The following is a 12,944-nucleotide window of genomic DNA, read 5'->3' on the forward strand; positions in this document are numbered from 1 at the left end:
GAAAGTAAAAAAGGAAATTGATGAGAGTGTAGTAAGAACGTAATCTAGTTGGATGCAGAAAATAAATTGAAAAGGAAAATGAGGGAAGAAAGGGATTGCAGAAGAGAGTGAGAGGGAAGGAGAGGAGAGAGATGCCAGACCAATGGGGGTGAAAGGAGAGATGGAAGGGGGAGGCATACAGTTTCTGGAAGAGGCATAGAAGGAGAGAAGATGCCATATAGGGGCAGAGAGGCGGCAGACAGTAGACGGAAGGGAGTAACAAGAAGATGAGGAAAGCAGAAACCAGAGAAGACAAAGGTAGAACAAAAATTTTCTATTTATTTATTGCTTTAGGAGACAAGTGTCACTGTTTCTGTGGTGTTGCATTGTATGCAGAGTCCAGCTTCTTGCTGGTTAAATTTAACCTTTGTCTATGTATTTCTACTTTATCCCCCCTTTTACAAAACTGTGGAGCGTTTTTCAGCGCCAGCCGTGGTGGTAGCAGCTCTGATGCTCAGAATTCCATGAGCGTCAGAGCTGTTACCACCATGGCCAAAATCCACACTACAGTTTTGTAAAAGGGGGAGGGGTTATTTTGTGATGACATTTCATACTAGGCGAAGGTGTTTTCTGTGTTCTATGTGTTCGAAAGACATGGTTTTCTGTTAGGATTGACGGTGTAGGATTGATCTGTATTAGTCTGGCTTGTTTAGTTTTACAATGGGTGTATTGCTGTTGTACTGCTCACTGCAGTATGTAAGATGCTGCCTTTTCCTAGGTACTCATGTGCAACGTGTGGCTTGTTACTAAAAATCATGTTTTTCGTGCCAAAAAATGATGGGCCCCGGGTGTCACATATGCTAAGTACGCCACTGACCAGTAAACAAAGAGTTGGGCTTCAGCAGACTTCCCATGGCACCATCACATGGTCTCTCACTATGAATTATACTTTAAATTTATCAAACATTTACATTAATTATCTGACGAAAACAATCTGGGTAGGGAAAATGAACTTGAAACACTTTTTTGCAGTTGGACAACAGTGTTCCAACATCCTTTTATCTCTGTTTCAAGTACTTCTTTTCCTTTACGATATGAAAAGATCTATGCTAACTCTGTAAACCAAGTTCTGTGAAATAACTCTTGCATTTAAATGACCTTCCTCCATTCAGACTTTAGTTATAAACTTCTTAAGATTATGGTAATTCCAATGTGGATTTAACCTCAGCTGGTATTAAATGCCTTTCAACTTATTCAAAATTCTGCACCTAAACTGTTACTTGGTACTAACAGGAGAGACCATGCCACCTTGGCCTGAAAAAGCTACACAGGCTCCCTGTTGTCAGTGGGCTAAATTTAAGAATTTGGCTACTGCTTGAGCGATCCATCTCAGTCTTCTCTTAACTTCTTGATCCATTCAGCAGACACTCATTCAGACTCCCTCACTGTTGAACATATGGTTCAAATCAATTTGCCAAATTCATCCTCCCAACCCAGATTAATTATCTGAAGAAAATAATGTAATTAATACTGTATATAGTATAGTATATACAAAGCAAGAAAAAAGAAACAAGACACTCCTAACTACAGCCAACTGCAACATCCTTACCTCTCATGGGTCTTGTCTATTTTTTCTGGAAATCCGTCAGGCACTGCAAAACCATGCCGAAACAGATAATGTTGAGGTAATGTGGTCAACTCTGAAATCAACCTTACACGAAGCAACCAATCGCTACGTCAAATCAGTAAGTAAATGGCGAAGAAACAATAGACCACAGTGGTTCTCTGCGGAGATCTCAGACCTCATAAAAAAGAAGAAAAGAGCATTCATCATCTACAAACAATCAGGGAAGCGAGAATCCAAGGAAGACTATCTGGCCAAGTCAAAAGTGGTCAAAACGGCAGTCAGGGAGGCCAAACTCCAAATGGAGGAGAACCTTGCGAAGAACATCAAGAAGGGCAATAAATCCTTCTTCCGGTATATTAGCGACAGAAAAAGAAACACAGATGGGATAGTACGCCTTAGGAAACCCGACGGGAACTATGTAGAATCGGACTCCGACAAAGCCAAACTTTTAAATGAATACTTCTGCTCGGTCTTCACTTGCGAGGTGCCGGGATCTGGCCCTCAGTTGCCGATGAGGGAAAACTCGGAAGACCCGTTTCAAAATTTTGAGTTTACGCCCAGCAGTTTCTACGAGGAGCTATCAAGACTCAAGGTGAACAAAGCTATGGGACCAGACAAACTACACCCCAGGGTGCTCAGGGAGTTGAGTGACGTCCTGGCGGAACCGTTATCCGTGCTCTTCAATCTTTCCCTAAGTACAGGAAGAGTCCCGTTGGATTGGAAAATGGCTAACGTCATTCCACTCCACAAAAAGGGATGCAGGACGGAGGCTGAGAATTATAGACCGGTGAGTCTCACATCGATAGTGAGTAAACTTATGGAAACACTAATCAAATGCCAATTGGATACAATCCTGAACGAGGAGAATCTACGAGATCCCCATCAACATGGTTTTACAAAGGGAAGGTCCTGCCAATCAAATCTGATCAGCTTCTTTGACTGGGTAACAAGAAAGCTGGATATAGGGGAGTCCCTGGATGTCGTGTACTTGGACTTCAGCAAAGCGTTTGATAGCGTCTCACACCGCAGGTTATTGAGCAAGATGGGTTCGATGGGACTGAGTGAAACATTAACCGTATGGGTTAGGGACTGGCTTAGAGGTAGACTTCAGAGGGTAGTGATAAACGGTACCCTCTCCGATACGACGGAGGTGATCAGCGGAGTGCCGCAGGGCTCAGTCTTGAGCCCGATCCTATTTAACATCTTCGTAAGAGACTTGGCTGAGGGGCATCGAGGTAAAATTACATTATTCGCCGATGACGCCAAACTATGCAACATGGTAGGCAACGGTACAACAGATGAAAGCACAGTGCCCGACAAAAACTCAATGCCCGACAGTATGACGCAGGACCTACTCCTGCTGGAGCATTGGTCAAAGACTTGGCAACTAAGTTTCAATGCCAAAAAATGCAAGGTCATGCACCTTGGCAGCAAAAATCCATGCAGGACTTACACCCTAAATGGTGAGATCCTAGCAAGGACTGTAGCAGAACGTGACTTGGGGGTGATCATTAGCGAAGACATGAAGACTGCCAATCAAGTGGAGAAAGCTTCATCCAGGGCTAGACAAATCATAGGCTGTATCCGTAGAAGTTTCGTCAGCTGTAAGCCCGAGGTCATAATGCCGTTGTACAGATCCATGGTGAGACCCCATCTGGAATACTGTGTACAATTCTGGAGGCCGCATTATCAAAAAGATGTGCGGAGAGTTGAGTCGGTTCAGCGAATGGCCACCAGGATGGTCTCAGGACTCAAGGATCTCCCGTATGAGGAACGACTGGGTAAGTTGCAGCTGTACTCACTTGAGGAACGCAGAGAGAGGGGAGACATGATCGAGACGTTCAAATATGTCACAGGCCGTATCGAGGTGGAAGAGGATCTTTTTTTCCTTAAAGGACCCACAGCAACAAGAGGGCATCTGTTGAAAATCAGGGGTGGGAAATTTCATGGCGACACCAGAAAATATTTCTTCACTGAAAGGGTGGTTGATCGCTGGAATAATCTTCCACAACAGGTAATTGAGGCAAGCAGCGTGCCAGATTTTAAAAAAGATGGGATTGGCATGTGGGATCTCTTCATGGAGGTAGTTAGGGGGTGGGCCATTAGTGTGGGCAGACTAGATGGGCCGTGGCCCTTTTCTGCCGTCATGTTCTATGTTTCTATGATCCATGAAAGGTAAGGATGCTTCAGCTGGCTATAGTTAGAAGGGACGTTTTTTGTTTCTTTTTCCTTGCTTTGTTCTCTTTGTAGATTCTTGAATTTTGGATTGCAATCTTGTTCTTTCTTCTTGTGCCTGTCCTTCTATTTGTTGTTGTTTGTCTCTCCCCCTTTCCTGATCTTGACTTAATGGTTTATTATATCAAATAAATACAAATAATCACAGTTTTCTTCAGATATATCTAATTGGAACAAACTACGTAATAAGCAAAGAGAACAAACAATTATTAACTAAGGCAAAAGTGCAGAGAGGTATAAAAATTATTTTTTAATAAAACAATGGGTTTCTCCCAAATTTCCCCACAGTGGTTAAAAGAAATATATTCATATGGTAAAAAGGTCTATTATCATACATTTTGCCCTTTATAACAAATTTCCTCCATAATAATTTAAAAAAAAAAAGAAAAATACCGTGCATGAATATGAACTAGCCTTGCTGTAGACCTATTAGCCACCATAGCACTAGGCAGCGTGTGGGTGTGTCTGTCGGCCGTTTTTTTCAGAGATTGGTCCCTTTTTCCTAGCCGTAGTTCGTGACTACCTACGTTTTGCTTGCTGAAAGTGAGTAAGGAAGTGGGTTGCTCTGAGCCCGTCTGAGAGTTGTTTGAGTGAAGAGCTCCTTCGCAATGATGCAGCTGCTGCAAATGCTTCCACTCTTGGTCTTGTGCGGGGCGGGACGTGCCCCAGGAAGCACGCGAGTGTTCGTGGTACCGCATAGTCACATGGACGTGGGCTGGGTGTACACCGTGCAGGTAACCACACTGCTCTGGATTTTACGGGGTGGGGGGATAGAGGGGGCTCGACCTTTTAATTAAGCTAGCAAGCTGTTTCACTCAATGAATGACTAAGGTTGTAATGCCCAACGTATCAGGTACTAAAACATGCAGTAGTTCGGTAAACTAGCCTTTGGACATGGCTATAAAACAAAAAAAGTGCAAGCTCTGTTTTTGCTAATTGGCTTACTTCTACTTTACTTTTTCTATTTTAAAGTTCTCTTATATGAGTTTTGTGCAAAAAAAGAAAGTGCTTTTTCAAACTGGCTGCTAAATTCTCCAACATTCATAGAATTCCTATGAGCAACAGAGCATTTAGCACTCCTTGCTGCGGTAGAAACCTCTACCACAGCTTAGTAAAAGCGGGCGTAAAATGTAACACTTAGCACTTAGGCATGTATATAAGTACTGGTATTGTCTTGGTGTGCAAATGGCACTTACATGTTGCTGTTGTTTACCATCTATATGCGCATTTATAAAATTGCCTCCCCGAAAGTTACTGCACAAAATTACACCTACACTAAATTGGCACAACTTTGTGGCTATACATGCCGGTAGGAATTGGTACTTGTGCATGTATTTTATAGCTTCTATATACACATAAAAGTAGGCCTGTGTTTTATGTGTGTGTAAGCTGGAGCAATTTTATAAATGCCTTCTTGAAAGTATGTAGATGCTGCTCTATATTTTCAAGTCACTTATAAAATTACCCTCATGTAGTCCAGATGTCCTGAAGATTATATCTCTTACGCAGGGATCTCAAAGTCCCTCCTTGAGGGCCGCAATCCATTCGGGTTTTCAGGATTTTCCCAATGAATATGCATTGAAAGCAGTGCATGCACATAGATATCATGCATATTCATTGGGGAAATCCTGAAAACCTGACTGGATTGTGGCCCTCAAGGAGGGACTTTGAGACCCCTGCACATGCTCTCTTTTCTCTAGCCTAGACCAGGGGTAGGCAATTCTGGTCCTGGAGAGCCACATGCAGGTCAGGTTTTCAGGATATCCACAATGAATATGTATGAGATGGATTTGCCTGCACTGCCTCCTTGAGATGCAAATCTCTCTCATGCATATTTATTGTGGATATCCTGAAAACCTGACCTGCCTGTGGCTCTCCAGGACTGGAATTGCTTATCCCTGGCTTAGACTATTATTTTGATGCAAAGTTTCACTACTGTTTACCTCTTTATTGGGCACTGCCAAGCCACCCATTCTATTCCTATGGGCGGCTCGGCATGTAGCGTGCGCTGCTTGGCAGCACAGCTTTGTAAAAGCCCATCTGTAAGTTTTCTCACTTTTCCAATAACGGCTAGAAATTTCATAAGAGCCTAAATTATTAATGATGTCACCTAAATTAGTTTCTTTTGCAGCCTAAAGATGAACAAATTTTCACAGATATTTCAGGGGAGCTTAGCAGACCTGACTAGTGTCATCAACCACTGGCAGTAGGAAGACCATGAAACGTTTCTTACTCAGTTTTTGTTTGTTTTATTTGTAGTTATTAACATATTAGTCAGTGGTTCCCAAACCTGTCCTAGGGGAACTCCAGCGTGTCAGGATAGGAGAAACAACCAAGCAAGGTGATGGGCATAAGCTATTGAACCAAGGATGAGTTTATTAAATCCAGCATCTAGTAGCACAAGCAACAGGACCTGACACTGCCATGTTTTGGCTACAAATAGCCTGCATCAGGGATCAAATAACTGAAAACCGAAAATACATCATTGGCAAAGTGTCACAGCCTACAATCACAGATGAACAAAACTATCAAAAGCAACTTTTCAATAATCAGCAGTGGCTAGAAACAATTCTATCAATAGGTTTTTGGATATTCATATTGAATATGCATGAGAGAGATTTGCATGAAGTGGAAGCAGTGCACACAAATCAATTTCATTAATATTAATTGAAAATATCCAGAAAATCTGAGTGACTGAAGTATCCCCAGCCTGAATTAAGTACATAAACAGTGCCATACTGGGACATACTAAAATTCTATAAAGTAGACTAACAAGTTTCAAGTTTATTCAGTTTTTGATGAATCGCCTATTATAAATTCTAGGCGATGTACATGTAACAATTTTAATATAAGAAACTTACAAGATAATTCAAAAATACAAGATACAAATGATACATACATGAGTTTAGGGAGAGAGGGGAAAAAGTTACAATAATAACACAGCTACCAACTATCTCATACTGAATAAAATTCTTTGTGTACCTTTGTTGTCTGGCCATTTAATTAAGTCCCAGGTTCTTGGTTATTGCTTTCATTTAATCTTACTATCCATTTTCAAATTTCTCTTTTTACCAAGTGTCTACAGCTAGGATCACTAAGCTCTCATGGTAGGAACCCCCACAACCAAAAGGAAGCAGCTGTCGCTCACCAGGTAGAAGCCCTGTGCTTATCTTCCAGAGGTCATGGGTTCAAATCCCAGCACACATTTTAATTATGGCATTCTACCTTACAGGTGCATCTTGATGATCTCACAATGAGGTCAGCATTGTGCAGCTGCACACCTCCATTGCAATGAAGTAGAAGCCATGCTAAGATCTGTATCTGTTTTTTTTTCCATTTTTAAGCTTTTGCAAATGAAGTTATGTATGCAATCTATATATTTTTTCAAGTGCTATCCTTGCTTTCAGTAAAGAGCTGATTGGAGTATTGTTTAGTCAGAAAAAAGGGTAGTTTTTTAGCAAGAAACCTAAAGCTGTGGTTTTCATATGCTCTGCTTCAGTTAATGGATGTTTTCCTCTAATTAGCAAATAACATTTTTAGCAAATAACTGTTTTTCTTCAGCGCGCTTCTGCCTTGCGCTCAGTTGTCTGCGCTGGGTTGTCAGCGCACCTTTGTCGTTGCGCGCTTTTGTCTATGAACCGTCCCAGCGGGCTCAAAATCTATCTAATGTACCTAGGGCAATGGGGGGATTAAAGGGCAAATTCTATAAGAAGCGTCCAAAACTTAGGCGCCTATACAGGCACTATTCAGTGCGATTCAAGCACAATTGGGTGCTGTTTAGTGAATCACGCTGAGCGGCACCTATTTTGGAGGCGCCCATTAAATAGGCCAGCTCTTAGGCACAACTAAAAGTTAGGCGCCCATGCGAGCAGTTAAGCACGTTTAGGAGCAGTGATTCTGTAAGAAGGCGCCCAACACATAGCCACGCCCACGCCTAACATGCATAGCGCCTATTTTTTTTAAGGCCGCCTAAATTTTTAGAGGTGCCTTGTTACAGAATTGCGCTTTCTTGATAGGCGCCTAGGTTTCAATCAGTGCTGATTAAAAAGCTTAATTAAGCTTGTTATTCAATTTAGATAGGCGCCTATCTAGTTGGACGCCTCCGAAATAGGTGCCTAACTTTAGGCGCTGGTTACAGAATTTGGGCCTAATTGACTTGTCCAGGGTCACAAGGAGCAGGGGGGTTTGAACCCACAACCCTAGAGTGCTGAGGCTGTAGCTTTAGCCACAGCGCCACACTCTCCCCTGAATGATGTTCATTTTGTAAGGAACAAATATCAAACTGAGTTATGATAGTGTGAACTTTAATGGCCTGGTCTTTCTGAAAATGCAACATTTTTTTGTTTCTCACAGGAAAGTATGCACGCCTATGCTGCCAACGTTTACTCCTCAGTGGTGGAAGAACTGGTGAAAGGGAAGCAACGCAAATTCAGTATTGTGGAGCAGGAGTTTTTCCGTCTTTGGTGGGACACTGTAGCTGCGAATACACAAAAACAGCAGGTAATGAGTGCAGTTGCTGGTACCTTTACTACTACTACTTATCATTTCTGTAGTGCTACCAGGCATATACAGTGCTGTACACCAAACATGGAAGAGACAGTCCCTGCTCGAAAGAGCTTAGAATATAGTTATGAGAGACAAGCTGGACAAAAAAGTGCATCTATACACAGTGCTATGGTGGGGGAATTACAGAGGGAATAAGATAGATTGGGTGCTTAGTAGACGGGCTGGAGTTAGGAATTGAAAATAGCTTCAAAAAAGTGGGCTTTTAGCACGGATTTGAATACTGCCAGAGACAAGAGCTTGACGTACCGAGTCAGGCCGTTTGTTCCAGGTATACGGTGCAGCAAAGTAAAAGGGACGAAGTCTGGAGTTAGCTGTAGAGGAGAAGGGTACAGATAAGAGGGACTTATCCAATGAGCAGAGTTCCTGAGGGGGGGTGGATGAAAGAAGAGAGATACTGAGGAACTGAAGAGTGAATACACCTTGTAGGTCAGTAAGAGGAGTTTGAATTGTATGTGGAAACGGACTTGAGGAATGGGGTTGTGTGGGCATAGCAACATTGATATTGGGTACATAGCAGAGTTCTGGACAGATTGAAGGGGAGATAGATGGTTTAGCAGAAGGCCAGTGAGAAGCAGGATCCAGTAGTCTAGGTGGGAGGTGATGAGGGTTTTAGTGGTGTGCTTAGAAAGGAAGGGTTGAATTTTGGCAATGTTGTAGAGAAAGAAATTCAAGCACAGAGAGTACTTACCTTGTAAGAGCAGAAGAAAGTAAGGAGAAAGAAAGGCAAGGGAGATGTTCTAATCAACCAATAAGAAACCTTTATTATTAGAATATCCCAACAAGGATCCAAGTTTCAGCATCTATGATGCTTTCATCAGGGACACTAAAAACTTTGGAATATATAATTAAAATAAAATAAATAAAAAATAGCATATATAAAAAACTGGCCAAAAAGAATTAATAATGTAACACATAAAGACATAATAACATCATTAAGATACAAAGAATATATGTGATTGTAAAAGCATAAAAAAATCTCATATGATACACATCAACATTAAGACCTGGTGCAAAAAAAAACAAACAAGTGCGTAGTAAATAGTGAACAGAATAAATGATGAATGCAAGTATAAGCAGAGACATGAGATGAAATGGTGAAGGCTATCAAACTTTCTGATGTGTTTAAATAAGGTTGGGGTGGGAGAGGGGTGGGAAGGAGCAGGGGGCAGAGAGGAAAAGAGGTACTGGCACCCCCTACCAAGATGGCACTTGGTATGGTCTGCGCCTCCCCTCCCCTCTGTCCCCACTGTCCTTAATGATTGGATTTTTTTGTTTTTGTTTTTCTCGGGATATATTTTGTGTATCCTATCGAATGTTGTCATTAACCTTTATTGAACTCATTACAATTAAAATTATTTTCTCATATCTCAGAAGGTAGGTTAAGATAGCAGATGTATAAGCATGTGCTATGTGTAAAAAACACAGATTTCTGGATATTGCCTGGCCTCTATCAGAGTAATTTTATAACAAAACATTATTTTTAAAAAGTTATAAAAATAAACATCAATGTGCTTTTGTAAAATAGGCTATCAGAACTATCCTCATCACTACTCAGATGCCCTCATATGGGGCAGGTACAAATATATACATGTTCTGTATGTTGGTGCCCCTATTATATAAAATAGGTGTGTGCCTCAGGATCACCTATGGGTATATCCAGTAAAAATATTCATTATGGGTTGGATTCTCCAAATGGCATTGGCAGCGGCGACCGGTTAGAAAAATGGTGCCGATTGCATGTCAATTATACGTTTGGAGAATCGAAGTCATGTTGAAAATAGGCGCCGGAAATGTAGGCCTACATTTTCAACACCTACTTTCAAAGAGTGTAAACCATGCCTACTTTAGTCATACTCTTTGGATAGGAGTTGGATGCCATTCTTTGTAGGTGCCTGGAGACGCCTACATTTTTAAAATGCGTTTCTAATTGGTTTTAATCAGCATGGTCAGTTATCACGCTTTTTAACACCAGTTAGCTCAGTTAAATTATAATAATAATAATAATTTATTTCTTATATACCGCCAAAGCCATAATAGTTCGAGGCGGTTTACAGTGAAGAAGGGCTGGACAATCAGCGAAAGGTTACAATGGTGCAATCAGAGAAACTAGGTGCCAGAGAAAAAAAGGTACAATCAGAGAAAATTGGAGCAATCAGGGAAAATGGTACAATCGGCGAAAGATGGAGCAATCAGAGAAATAGGTACAATCAGAGCAAAAAAGTACAGTAAAGAAGGTCAGGACAATCTGCATAAAGGATAAATCTAAGAATGTAGGTATAACAAAGGGGGTTCATACAGTGGATATAGGCATTTAGGTTGTAAATCTGGTAAATAGATTAGTTTTTAGTAGTTTCCTGAAGTTTAGGTAAGATGAGGCGCGTGAGATGATGAGGGCCAGCCAGTTATTGAGCTGACCTGTTTGAAAGGCGAGAGTTCTATTTAGATATCTTTTGTAGTTAAGTGGTGGTAGGGCGCCTATCACTATCTACCTTTTGCTGCAGTTTAGAGAATCGGGGCCTATGAGGCTGATATTCAGACCATGAAATTTAGCCAGTTGGCACTAAGAGCAGATATTCAATACCAGGCTGTTTCCATTGACCTGCATTGAATATCCAGTTTGTGTTTAGCCTGTATACATAAATTTAGCTGACTATGATTTTAGCAGTTGTCCTGGTCTTGCCGCATTTGGGTACGACGTTTCAGCCATCATGCTGTGGCTTTCTTCAGGGTATGCTGTGAGGTCTGCAGTTTGTTTTTATATTCTGTATAGTGGGTCATGTAACTTGATTGGCTGGGGTTTGAGGTGATTGAGGCAGAAAAGTCTGTTGGTCGTGAATTTGAATTTTGGTTGGTCACAAATTTGAAATTAGCCAGCAAGGTTTATAGCAGCCAATGATAAACCAGCTATCTATATGGCCTGATTTTGGCCACTAAACTTAGCCAGCTAGCGTTTGAAATTTCATAGATAATTGGCTAAGTTGTGTGACATAGATGGCTATCTGCTAAGCACTAATGTCCAGTGGCCATTTCACCCTGAATATTAGCGCTTAGCCAGCTTAGCACTATTTAACCAGCCTGGAACCATTCCTGGCTGGTTAAATAGCGCTGAATATCATGTGGTATCTTTCTGTGGGCCAATATTTTACTTGCACAGTTTTAAAAAAAGCCATTTTCTGATTGTAAAACATTCTTTACACGTGGAAATACTATTTAATCATCATTCTTCCCCTCCACCCTCCCCCACCCTCCATGTGGGTGAAAATATGTGCACAGTTTATCAACATGTATATGTCTCCCTGGTGCAGCTTTGCTGTTTTCTGGGGATAGAAGAATATTAAGGGAGTAACATCTGTCTTTTTTTCCCTATCATTTTTGACAAAAGAGTTGAATTCTTCTAACACAAGGCCAGGATGCTTAAGTGACTGAAGAGGAGACAGGAAGCCACTTTAGAGAAAATTTATAGCCGGATCTTGCTTGATAATTCTTTGGATCAGAACCAGGACATAATGGACTTTTCAAGCTGCACTTTTAGGGCTATTTGAAGGTCTTTTCAGTCTTCCCTTGACATTTGCATTAAAAGTGAGGAACTCCAGGTTTTATCTTTGTTCTTCCTTGTGGATTAGGCTTCTTAGAACAGTACCTTATACGCTAGGTTTGCTGAGGAACATAGTTGCACTGGGTAGCTGAAACTTAAGAATTCCTTTTTCTCCTATATCTGCAGCCTGCCTGCTTGAGCCACAACTATCCAGTGTACAGTATATATATTAGAAGCGGACTTCCTTCTGCTTATGAATACATCTATGTTCATACGAAGTGCTACCCAAAAGTTCAGGGAATGTGAACTGGATATTGTATGCCCTTCCGCCGCTGGAGGTGTCTAGCAGTATGCTTTGTGAATCAGTGTGGTAACGGGTGTGCAGCTGAGTTGTCACATTGTTTTGCTCTGTGCGATTTTGTAAGATTGTGTTTTAGTGACTCGGCAGATTTCGATATGGCAGATTTTACTGAGCAAAGAATCTGCATCTGTGTAACTGTTGGGCAGACTGGATGGCCTTCAGGTCTTTATCTGCTATTATTTACTATGTTACTATGGGGCTCATTTTCAAAAGAGAAAAATGTCTAAAAACAGGCAGATGGACATTTTTCTCGCCAAACCATCCAAATCACTATTTTCCAAACCAATATTTTAGACAGATTTCTATACTGTTCTCAGTTTGTCTAAATCTCAAATGGGCATGGTATGGGTGGGATTAGGGTGGGTTTATGACTTAGACTTTTTTTTCACAAATATATAAACCACCAGTTGCCAAAATGACACTGAAAGGATTTTGTAAATAAGGGAACAAGCCTCAGATTACAGAGCTACACCCATTTCGGGTTTTCTCAGAGAGACAAACCACATTGTTCTCTTGCTCCTGCTTACATCACCGGCTTGAGCCCATCCTCCCTACCTTTTAAACTACAAACTTTAATTTATTCATTTAATTCATTATTTATTATTTTAAAAAATATTTTAACTTAGAATTCATTTAATTTA

At 41.1% G+C, this 12,944-nt stretch overlaps 2 protein-coding genes across 2 annotated transcripts in view; one reads left to right on the plus strand and one right to left on the minus strand.

Annotated features, from left to right (window-relative positions):
- PPP2R2C (protein phosphatase 2 regulatory subunit Bgamma) overlaps nt 1–4,489 on the minus strand; it is a 427,959-nt gene extending 423,470 nt beyond the window's left edge. Inside the window, exon 1 of the mRNA XM_033949713.1 lies at nt 4,369–4,489. The gene's annotated coding sequence lies outside the window, so the exon portion shown is untranslated. The remainder of the gene's footprint in view (nt 1–4,368) is intronic.
- MAN2B2 (mannosidase alpha class 2B member 2) overlaps nt 4,359–12,944 on the plus strand; it is an 80,592-nt gene continuing 72,006 nt past the window's right edge. Inside the window, exons 1-2 of the mRNA XM_033949656.1 lie at nt 4,359–4,575; nt 8,195–8,341. Coding sequence (XP_033805547.1) covers nt 4,450–4,575; nt 8,195–8,341 — 273 coding nt within the window. The 5' untranslated portion in view covers nt 4,359–4,449. The remainder of the gene's footprint in view (nt 4,576–8,194; nt 8,342–12,944) is intronic.

Source organism: Geotrypetes seraphini, chromosome 1 (assembly GCF_902459505.1).
Source record: "Geotrypetes seraphini chromosome 1, aGeoSer1.1, whole genome shotgun sequence".
Lineage (NCBI taxonomy): Eukaryota > Metazoa > Chordata > Amphibia > Gymnophiona > Dermophiidae > Geotrypetes > Geotrypetes seraphini.